Consider the following 10904-nt stretch of genomic DNA (forward strand, 5'->3'; position numbering starts at 1 on the left):
TGATGAGAAGAGAAAGGTAAAAGTGCCTGTGAGTGTGTCATTAGAAAAAGGAGTCATTAGAGCATTTTTTTTGTCCCAGGAAAGCATCACACTTAGGTATTATCTCTCCCTGGTCCCCAGCAAAGTTTTACATCTTGGTGCAGAAAGACAATATTGGTTTTTTACATCTTCATTTGCACTTTGCTTCTCCTTTGCCTTGCATTCAGCTATTGTAGGTTGCAGGCCCTTCGGAGGGGCTGAATCTCTCAGCACCCAGCACAGCTGGGGCTTCCGTGTGTACCCATAGCACAGAAGTCTGCAGCTGGTGGTGTTGAAGGAGGTCCTGAAGTACTGAGTTCCCTTTTAGCCTGTGGATTTAGTGGCAGAGAGGGGCTTTCTTAAGGCGGTCTGAGGAGTGGTGGGTTTGGCAGGAAACGCTAGCAAAGGATTCTCCAACAATTTGGGTAAACATCCCTGGGTTGGAAGGAGAGGAGGAAGAACTGCTGCACTTGAAGTTTAAAAGTATGCGCTGAGCCAGGAGTAGCAGATGTGCTTTTCCTGGCTAGGTTAGGGATCAACCTGGCAATTTCCCTGCTCTCCGCCCCTAAAGAGACTTCCTTCCTTTTCCTTGTGTGCCTTGGCCCAAGAATAAAGCTGCCACCGAGTAATTTATCATCTTAAACTTTCCTGAGTATTAATGGAGTTGAGACCTCACGCAGTGAGTTAGTTATGAATATTTCAGGCAGGCCTAGGAAGCAGGATTGCTGGCTGAATGGACAGCTGGCAAACCTGAGCAGGGCTCGTGCTTCCTTTGAGCTCAGGCAGTAGCACAGGGCAGAGCTGCCTGGGACCTGCTGCTGGCCGGCCAGGGGAGGCCAGCTGTGGTTGTGCTGTCTGGCTGGTGGCCCCATTCCATCAGAGCATGGTGGGGGAGCAGAGGCAGGCAGTGAGTGGACAGGAAGGATACTCTTCCCGCCTGAAGGGCTGGTGCCAATGTACAGCCCCTTGCACAGGGAGGGGACTGAGAAGAGCATGAGCTGATAAAAAGCAATGTCCTACAAAGAGCAAATGCTGTGCTCATTTGACTGGCCTGCTGGCTCCAGTAAGCTCTGCGTGCCCTTCCCCACAGCCCCTGCCATCTGCCTGTGATGCCACCACTTCCCTCTCCCAGACAGTCCCTGTACCATTGCCACGTTCTGCCTTTTGTGACCAAGGCTGTCATCACCACAGGGAACTCGCTGCAGGCCCTGGGGGATGTTTGTAGTTGTTCTTCCCCTCCTGTGACCCATCTTTCAATCCTCCTTTGAGGTTAATGATCTTATTCTGGCTTTGCTGACCCTACCTCGTGTGGTGGTCTTGTTACTCTTGCTCAATCAAGCTCACAGACACTAGCTCCTGCAGCTCTTCTGTGGCGTGGGGGGACGCTGCTGTGCTGGCGAGTAGCTGTCAGCTGATGGACAATGGAGGGGCCCTGGTGCAGGCACCAGGAGCAGCTGGTGTGCTGAGTGGGGCTCGGAGCGGCCGAGATCTGACCACGTTCCAGAAGGACAGGCCCTTCTCAGCCATAGCGGAGCACGGAGCCCGATGTGTCTTGCAGTAATGAAATGTGACAGAGGGAAGTCTAATGTTTGCATTTATGCCCTCCTCAATTATTCAGGGCTTTCAGCAGAGGCTCACTGCCTGTTTTCACTTCTAATAAAGGCCTCTTTGCTGGGAGCAGTTGAAGTGGCCTTTGGTAACTTCACTCACACACGCAGATGCACACCCCACCAGGAAAGCAAGCTCTGCTCATGTCAGTTTGAGGGCATGTGGTGGCAGCCTGTACTCAATGTTTAGGGCTTGTGCTCTGGGGGGAAAGCAGCTGAGTTGGAAATGTGTGTGGTTCTGTAGTTTATTTAAAACGCTTCCCTCCTGGGAAATTTTCCTTTCCCCCTCCACACCCCAAGTACGAGGACACTGTTCATGTAAGTAAGCACTGATGGAAACAAAGTCTTTGTGCTAAGCCTGGAAAGCCACTTGCTTTGCACGTTGCTCTGGTAGCAGCTAAGCAGGGTCCAGCAGTGGGGCTTCTCAGGCGCTGGGCATTGCCTTTGCAGCGGGAGCTGTGTCTGGGTGCTGCAAGTGCCCCTCAGGAGGCTGGAAAATAGGGTGGGAGACACGGGTCTGCCTGGGCTTGGGAAGAGGTCCAAGCAAAAGTTACAGTCTGCTGCTGGAGTCACCGTATTAGTCTTCAAAAATGTCAGTAACTTGGTGTGTCCTTGTGAGTTCTGCCTCCCTCAGAGTCCACCATGGGCATGGGGAGACCAAACCAGGTTTTTGGCACTTGCTCATCTTCAAGTGCTTTTCAAGCTAGCCTCGGCACTCCATTGCCATGGGGGGAATGGGGTTTCTGGTGTATCATGCTAATTCCCTTTGTAATAGTGTGTGCTTAATTAAACTTAAGAGCTAGGGTGAATTTATATATTTTTAACGGTAGGCTCTTAGGGAGAAAAATGCCTGGAAATGCAGCATCCTTAGGGGGGTGATCCTGCCAGGTTCCAAACCCCAGGCTGGGGTGTTTGAGCATTCAAGCACCCCCCATGACTTCAGTATGTCGAGGCTGTGGAACCTTTGGCTTAAGTCCTTAACGTCTCTGTAAGAAAACTAATCTTTCAATGGCATGTTACTTGTGGAATTCATAGTTGCAGGATATTATTGACAGTATGTAGGTGTTCTAAATTTCAAAACAGATCTAGGTACTTGAATAAGACTAGCACTTTGGTGGCATTTAAATTAGAAGGATTTTGTAGAGCCTCACGTTTCAGAGTAATATGCTTAGTCCTTTTATAACTGCCTTAGATGAGACTTAGAAGTAAATGTAGGTAATGGTTGGTTTCTCACTACACCCTTAAAGTGATGAACAGTCTTCCAGTGCTAATTGAAATCTACAAAGAGAGAATTAAAAGAATATATATATGACTTGAGGGCTAAGTGTGTGAATAGTTCTAGCAAAAACATCAGTACTCCCTCATGCTTAAAAAATTAAACATTGGAAAATGAATATTAATGATCAAAAGAACCTTTATTTTTGACTCTTTGCTTCTACAGTCTCTAAAAAACAATTTATATATTTTTGCCTACTTGGTTCTGTAAAAATTCAGGATGTTTATTTGAGTGTATTTTTCACAAGTTGGAATGTATTATTTGGGGATGGGGGAATTAAAACTTCTCAAGTCTTTTCTTAGAGCATTTTATAGACTCAGAGCATCATACAAACTCTTAGTGGATTAACTGAGCTGTGACTAAGCCATTTCCCAGGATTTCTGGTTACTAAGTCCAGGACTGAAATTTCAATCAGCAGGAACTGCTTGTGCTGCTGAGATGTGGTCTTAAAACTGAACCAACGGTGGCCTCCATTTCCCCCATATAAGTACAAAGAGGGAAGAAGGACTCAGAGAATGGGATAAGAGCAGGGATGCGGGAAGTAGTGAGGCAGTAGGAAGCTGTGGACGGTATTTGCAGTGATCATCTTCTGGTGACAGAAGAAAACCACAAGAGTGTGGCCAATTATTTAGCCTGACAAGCTGTCCTGGTTAGTGCTCTGATTTCTTCTGGTATGAACACTTACGACCTCGTAGCTGCCAGACTGCTGCTTGTCCTAGTTTGTGAAGAAAGAACAGGAGCTGGGAAGGGGCTGAGGAGAGGTCTGGGGTGGAAGTTTATTCATCTCAGGCTGTTTCAGGGTCCAGGAGCTGATGCTTTTCCTCCCTCTACAGCAAAGTATGTTGTGGGCACTGAGCTTCATTCCCCGGAGGATGTGGCAGTGGGCACTGTCACGCTAGCTGAAACACTGGTCTGATCTGGGATGGCAATTCCCATGCTTTATAAAAGTCAAGCAGTTCAGATGTAATAAGTCCTTTTCTAAAGGGAGCTCTATATATTATGCATGAAGTTTTAGAACCAAGAAAGAGGAGATTTCAGTTCATTAGAGTTGAAAACTCCTGCAAATCCCTCAGGCTTTGCAAAACCATCTGGCACACGTTCCACCCTGCACGCTCCCTTCTGCCTGATCTCCTGCCTAGTGCAGGCACTCTGTTTTTTCCTAACCTCTTTTTCCTTTGCCTTCCCTGCATACCCCACCGCTGGGATCACATTTCTTAAAACATCAACTGAAGGCAGCAGAGGGGAGTTAATAGAGATGTTTGGGGGACTCTGCGTGCATGAAAACATCTAGTAGTTGGAGACACTGTAACAAATGCCTTTTAGACTGCAGTGCTTGATCCCTGCCTCTGGCTGTAGATCCCGAGTGGTGGTTTTATTGTGGTGGATCCTTGCCACAGCAACACCTGTTCAATATGACCCATCTGTGGCACCAAAAGCAAATGCCTTGAGTCTGAACTGCTGAGATTCGTCTTGAGTGTGGGGTTGCAATGTTGTCTATGTGCTTCCTCGCTCAAAGGGAGGTGGAGAAGGAGCAGTAGGGTTCTCAGACCGTGCAGTGGATTCAGCAGTGTCGGTTGTGGTGGCTGGGGAGAGATGTCTCAGCAGCTGTAGTTTTAGTGTCTTACCACCTGTTATCTGTCTTGCAGGAGAAGCTCAAGTACTTCCCTGTGTGCGTGAGCACAAAAGTTCACCAGGAGGATGACGCAGAAGAAGGCCTTGGCAGCCTCCCCAGGAACATCAGCTCCCTCAGCTCCCTACTGCTCTTCAACACCACTGAGAACCTGTGAGAGCTGGAGCAGTGCTGTGCTGCTTGCCTGCCCCTGCTTTTCCTCAGAGGAGCTTTCCCTTCCCTGGGGGCAGCAGTAACTGCCTGATTCCTGGGGGTCTTACATATCAGGCTCCTGACAGGGCAGTGTTTGGTACCTCTCCACTGGCTTCCAGCTAGCAACCCTTTCCTCCCTACTCTTTCCCTTGTGTGGAAGAGTTGTTTCGTCTGCATCTGATCCTCCACTCACCTGCTTTCAACCCAGTTTTGCACTTCCCTTCCCTGACTTAAGTTTTTCCTGTCATTCTCCTTTAATTTCTCTCCAGCCTTGAAAGCTGCCTTCACTTCTGCCCTTCTCTGCCCCATGTGCCAGCCTAGATACCGCCTCTTCTCCTGATGATTCCTCACCGCAACACTTCACCAATCTCGCTGCTTTAGTATCTCCACTCTTCAATGCAGTTCTCTTTCCTGTTGGGCTTTGCCTCCTGGTTCCTCCTTCTGCTCATATTGAAGAGCTTCTTTAAGCCCTTCTTGAGCTTTCAGCCGCTGAACCTTTTCTTTCTTCTCCTGAGCCATTGACTATTTCCACTTGCTTTCCTCCTGGACCTTGAGTGACAAGTCACCAGGAAAGACTGGTGTCCTGCTGCAGGCTGTAGGCCGGTTTCAGGCCAGGTGGTAGGGAGAGCTTGGTAATGATGGCAGTGCAGTGGGGCTTTGTTTTAGGATGGATGTGGAGGCTGCACTGGCAGGATGGGGAGTTGATTGCCTCCTGGTTATGGAAGGAAATGCAGGAAAATGGGGCTAAAAGACAGAAACTGCAAAGCCCAACATGTTCCACTTTCGTGAGTCAGGAGGTCTCCACCTCCAAGGCCTTCTTGGGTACACTCTTTCTTCTGGCCTTGGCTCTCGAGGTGGCATCACTGAAATACTCGTCCTCTACCCTTAGGTACAAGAAGTATGTTTTCCTGGATCCTCTGGCTGGAGCAGTGACCAAAACCCATGTTGCTCTGGAAACAGAGACAGAAGAGAAGCTCTTTGATGCTCCTCTTTCCATCACCAAAAGGGGACAGCTGGACCGACAGGTGAGATGCAGAGGATTGCACTCGGTTCTGAGAGGAGAGGGCTCCTGTAGGGTGGAGAGGCTCCTGCAACTCATGGGATTGTAGAATATCATCTCACTTATCAGAAGGACCTTGCCTGGTTTTGTGCTTGAAGTCTCGGTGTGAGTTTGATGGGTGAGACAAAACCCTCAAGCTTGGCAGGTTTTTCTGCTCAAGCGTTTGCTGAGTGGTGTGAGAAATGTGATACTGATTCGCCTTGCTGCTTGACATCAGGGCTGTAGAGGAGTTGTTTGGAGGCTCCATCACCTGATCAGCCCTCTTGTGCTAACTCCTGAGCCTCAAGAGGAGTCTGAGGGTGAGGTACCACTGCTAGAAGGTGCCTGGGAGGGGGTCTGATCCGTCATGCCTGCTGGTGCAAACAGAAGGGCCAGCCAGCCTGAGTGAAGGGTTTGTGCTTAACGTGGGCATGGGGCAGGCAGTGCACCAACCCAGCTGCCCCAGCACATGGCTGGTCTTGTACTCGACATCTTTTAGAGGCCATACCTGGAGCTTTGCTGGTGCGTGGTTGAATGTGTGGTTTGGGGCTGGGGAAAGGAGCCTGGAAGCCATTTGTTCATCCTGTTGGACCAGAGAAGATAGCAGGGTATACAGCAAACAAACTCACTCCTTTATTCACAGTGCACCTTCAGTACTGTTTTGCCAGTGTGTTAAACACAAAACCAAACCTCCGTAACTACTTGCTTGTGCTTCTCCTGCGTCTTAATCTCAGAAACTGTTCAGGCACCATTCTTTTCTGGAGGAGAAGGGGCAGGCTTATGTAGGCTCTAAAAGGTGGTTGCATGAGATGTTCAGGAGAAGAGAGCCCACCTGCAAGAAACGAGAATGAGTCCTGCAGCTCTTCCTCCTTCTGCAGCCTGCCTTTTCTGAGCCTGGCCTGCAGGAGATGGCCTCTGCATATGAGGAGCTGCCACAGGACAAGAGCACAGTTTTAGGGCTAGCTGATGAGCAGCCACTGTGCCAAGGTACACAAGCCGAGCTGTGACTGCCACCCAGGCTGTTGCCTGCAGTGCCCCTGTTTGCCGCAAGGGAAAGCAAGTGCATAGTCACTGCCTTATCTTTTTGGTTTGGGTTTCTTTTAGGTAGCTGAAAATTACTTCTACGTGCCAGATCTGGGCCAGGTCCCCGAAATTGATGTGCCATCCTACCTGCCAGACCTACCTGGCATTGCTGCAGATCTCATGTACAGTGCTGATCTGGGCCCCGGCATCGCACCGTCTGCCCCTAGCAGTGCTATTCCAGAGCTGCCCACTTTCAACACTGAGTTGGCGGAGCCTTTGCAACCAGGTATTTCCAATTCCTGATCCCAGGACACTGTGAAAGAGGAAGGCAGGGCTTGCTAGAAGGTGGAGACAAGGCAGAAAGTCCCTTGGCAGAGATTTTGTGATGGATGTTGGAGATACCTGTGGCTTGTGCTTGGGCCCAAGTCAAAGCTGCAACCTGCTCAAGAACTGGCCAGACTTCCTGGGCCCCTTACATCCCTCACCTTCTGCATGGCTAGGGGTGAGAGAGCGTGCTGTGCGGGAACTGGCCTCATGGCAGCCTGGTGGGATGCCCTTGTGCAAGTGGGATGCAGCTGAGGAGGGCAGAGTAGGGGAGTCTCAAACTGCCTTGGCCCTGCCTGCTGTTAAGAGATGCTGCACAGGGTGGGAGTGCTCTGCTGCACGGTGTGTGCTGAGGACTCTGATCTGTTGCCACTGTGGCATGCGGAGCTCTGAGCTGAAGCTGTCAGTGTGCAGTCCTCTGGGACTCTTCAGATGCAACTTCTTTCATCTTTCAGACCTTCAAGATGCTGAGCTACTGCCCCCTCCTCCACCACCGCCTCCACCACCGCCTCCTGTTATGCCAACCACTGTGCCGCCACCACCGCCCCTGCCCCAGCCCACAGCCCTCTCTGAGCCAGCCCAGACAGCAAGCGAGGACAGCAGCAGTGCAGTGCCTGCAGGTAAGGGCTGGGCATCTCCACAGCTTCACCAGCAGAATCTGACTCCTTGGCTTCAGCCCATGTCCTCGGTTGGTTCCCTGTGGTTTCCCAGCCTCTCGGCAGAGCAGGGAGGCTGCGGTGGGAGGGGAAGCTGCCTCTGCCTGCCTGGGAGCTGCAAGCCTTCAGCTCCCCCTTGGCAGGGCTTTTGCTGGCTGGGCTGAGTGTAAGCCCATCACCGAGAGGTGCCTGGGCCTGGCTCACCTGAGCAGGCGCTGGCGGGGTATCGGAGCAGCCCTTTCCACAGGGATTTGGCTGGGCCTGTAGCTGGTGCACTGACCTATGGCTGCTGCTGCCTGTCCTTCCTGTCCCTGCAGCTTCAGTCCAGGGAGCCCCGAAGGAGGTTGTGAACCCCTCTACTGGGCGTGCCAGTCTCCTGGAGTCTATCCGCCAGGCTGGTGGCATTGGCAAGGCCAACCTCCGCAGTGTCAAGGAGAGGAAGCTGGAGAAGAAGAAGCAGAAGGAACAAGAACAAGGTGCTGAGGCTCTTCAGCAGAACTGATCTTCCTTTCTCTCTGTCCCAGGCTGGGGAGGTGTGGGTCTGGGGGCAGACGGGCAAGCCAGGAGCACAGTGGACATACAGAGCAGAAAGGTGTTGTCCCTCCTCACAGGCTGGTGTGGGTCTCGGGTGTTTCCCATTCAGCCAAAGCTCTGTGAATTTGCTAAACCCCAGCGGCCAGAAGAGCATTCATGTTCTTGATGGAGACCCGCTTTGTCTCAGGGCACAGGTAGAAGTTTCACGTGTGCTGCATGGGGGCAGACACACAAAGAAAAACCCTGGGGCCAAAAGGGACAGGGCCGAGCCAGTTTGGTAGCTGCGGGGGGGAGGGATTGATGAGCTGGTTCAGCAGCATGAGACTGCAAATGCCTAGTCCCTCTTGCCCCTCAAGGAATTCTGCTCTTGGATCTCCCCAGAAGATGCGGTTACCCTGCGGTGCCTGGTGTTTTCCTGACCTGAAACTGGACTATAGTGGGAAAGATTAGGGGTATGATACAAGATTAGAAGTTTGGGGTTGTCTTTAAACTGAAGGTAGTATTGCAGGAGAATGCTTTCACTGTATTGCTAAGTTCAGACTGATGCTTCTTCTTGTCTGACTTGTTTTGCTCTGTTTCAGTGAGAGCTACAGGACAAGGTGGAGATTTGATGTCAGACCTCTTCAACAAACTGGTGCTGAGGCGCAAAGGTACTGTCCTGCAGGGTGGGCTGCTCCTTCCACCTAGGCAAGAGGGAGAGCACTTTCTGGCATCACCGTTGTATCAGCCATAGCCCTAGAAACAGGAACAGAGACACTTCCCCGAGTGTCTTTACAGAGGGTGAGCAGAGGAATCTCTGCCTCAAGTCCAGCTGGAGGCACAGGGGGAGGCTGTGTCTGAGGCAGAGGATGGACTCTGAAAGCTACCTGTGAGGAAGGGACAGCAGTGTCTTAATTCAGTGCTGGGGCAGCTTGGCCCCTCATCTGTGGGGGACCCGAGTTGCCCTGAGGCCTTAGCAGGTACCTGGGACACTTAGGGCCAGTGTCCCCCTTCGGCACCTGGCAGAGGAGGGCATGGACTTGCTCCGGTGGAGCTTTAGTTAAATGAGCCCATGAGGTAGGGTTGTGGCAGCATTTAAGCACGTTGCCTGTCACCTGGGTGCTGGGAGCTGGAGTACAAGGTGCAGTTTTCCCCCTCCCCTCTGCTAAGTGTCTGTGTTCTCTAGCCCCCAGTGTCACTCACTGTTGATTTCCCTTCCCTCACAGGTATTTCAGGAAAAGGGCCAGGAGCCTCTGGAAATCCTGATGCTCCTGGAAGTCCAGCTGGTGCCTTTGCTCGTATGTCAGACTCAATACCACCCCTCCCACCCCCACAGCAGCCTGCGGGTGAGGAGGATGAGGATGACTGGGAGTCATAGAGAGGTCAGTTGAGCATCAGTGTGAATCCCAGGGCTCTTGAAATAAGCACCTTTGAGAGACACCAGCCTGCAGCAGTACCCTTGAGAGGGTGGGTACTGGCATGGCACGGGGATCCTGTAGTTTCTTTTTGAAGAGAAGCAGGAACAACAGGAGCCAACTGCTGCTGAAGTTCTAGTTACCAATGAGGGTTTCTGTTCTGCTCTGTGCTGTTCTCCACCCTAAATGCTACTGCATTCCACCTCAAATACTGCTGTGGCTCATGCTGGTGCAATAAATCCTGCCTCAGCTGGCAGGCAGTGGGGCAGCCTGTGCTTCAGAGGATCAGAACTAGCATTGCTCCTGATTTAAAGGGCCCTCAGTTTTTCCTATGTGACTGGTGATGACTGCAAAAGCATCTCTTGCAGGCAAACAGCCCTTGCCCGATTTGTCTCTGTGCTGAAGCTCCTGTTTGCTTGGTTGTTGCTAGAAGAGAGAACGTGTGTGTGTGTGTGTGTCCGTCCCTTCACAGAGGTCTAATTCCTGGTGCCTCTGCACTCAGTGGTTTCTTTCTCTACCTGGCTTATGGTAATTCTTTGCCTGTTGCTGTCAGAAGAATTTCAATAAAGTTGAAGGAAGCAGGTCCTTGCAGCCTTCACTTTCGTAAAAGCAGGAAGCATGCTCAATTACGAGTGCATTAAGGGAAAGCCCAGCTGTCCATTCTCATCTCCGGCAGGGGCTAGCCTTACATCCCAGCACCACCAGCTGCTGCAGGGCTGCAGGGCATCAGCTGTTACAAGCAGGCGCTGCCCACGGCTGAAGGCAGAGCTTGTGCCAGACAGTGGGGTCTGCACCCACTGAAGGGGCAGGAGACTCACCAAGTTTCTCAGAAGCAGCTGCTTCTTTCCCTGTGGGGCTAATTAACAATAGGGAGCAGGCACCAGCTTTGTGTCTAATTATAAGCGCTTTCTTCATTGTGAAGAGCCTTGAGAGTTAGCATCCAGCTGCTGAAACTGGCAAGGAGGCAAACGAAGCTCCTGGAAAGAGGCTTGCTCAGGATGCCAGAAAGTGCTGAGGACAGCTGTGGGATTACAGAGCTGTCCTGGTTATTGCTGCCCTCCAGCACTGACCCACAACCCAGGAAAGAAGCCCAGGAAGGTTACACTTTAGAAACCCAAACTTTTACTTACTATTTTCCACAGAAAGTTACTTCGAATTAAAAAACCTAGGCAGTAAAAAGAGCAGAGCAATCCTGTGTTAAACACTGTTCA

General features: G+C 51.2%; 1 protein-coding gene across 9 annotated transcripts in view; it reads left to right on the forward strand.

Annotated features, from left to right (window-relative positions):
• The window catches only part of WASHC1 (WASH complex subunit 1), a 46788-nt gene extending 36512 nt beyond the window's left edge, over positions 1-10276 (forward strand). For all 9 annotated transcript variants that reach the window (XM_080393531.1, XM_080393527.1, XM_080393530.1 and 6 more), the window contains 7 exons: positions 4548-4684; positions 5613-5748; positions 6867-7071; positions 7565-7729; positions 8083-8241; positions 8881-8949; positions 9505-10276. In XM_080393531.1, coding sequence (XP_080249657.1) covers positions 4548-4684; positions 5613-5748; positions 6867-7071; positions 7565-7729; positions 8083-8241; positions 8881-8949; positions 9505-9656 — 1023 coding nt within the window. In that variant the 3' untranslated portion in view covers positions 9657-10276. The remainder of the gene's footprint in view (positions 1-4547; positions 4685-5612; positions 5749-6866; positions 7072-7564; positions 7730-8082; positions 8242-8880; positions 8950-9504) is intronic.
• Positions 10277-10904: the final 628 nt, after the last annotated feature.

The sequence above is a fragment of the Falco punctatus genome (assembly GCF_963210335.1).
Source record: "Falco punctatus genome assembly, chromosome: 6".
Classification (NCBI taxonomy): domain Eukaryota; kingdom Metazoa; phylum Chordata; class Aves; order Falconiformes; family Falconidae; genus Falco; species Falco punctatus.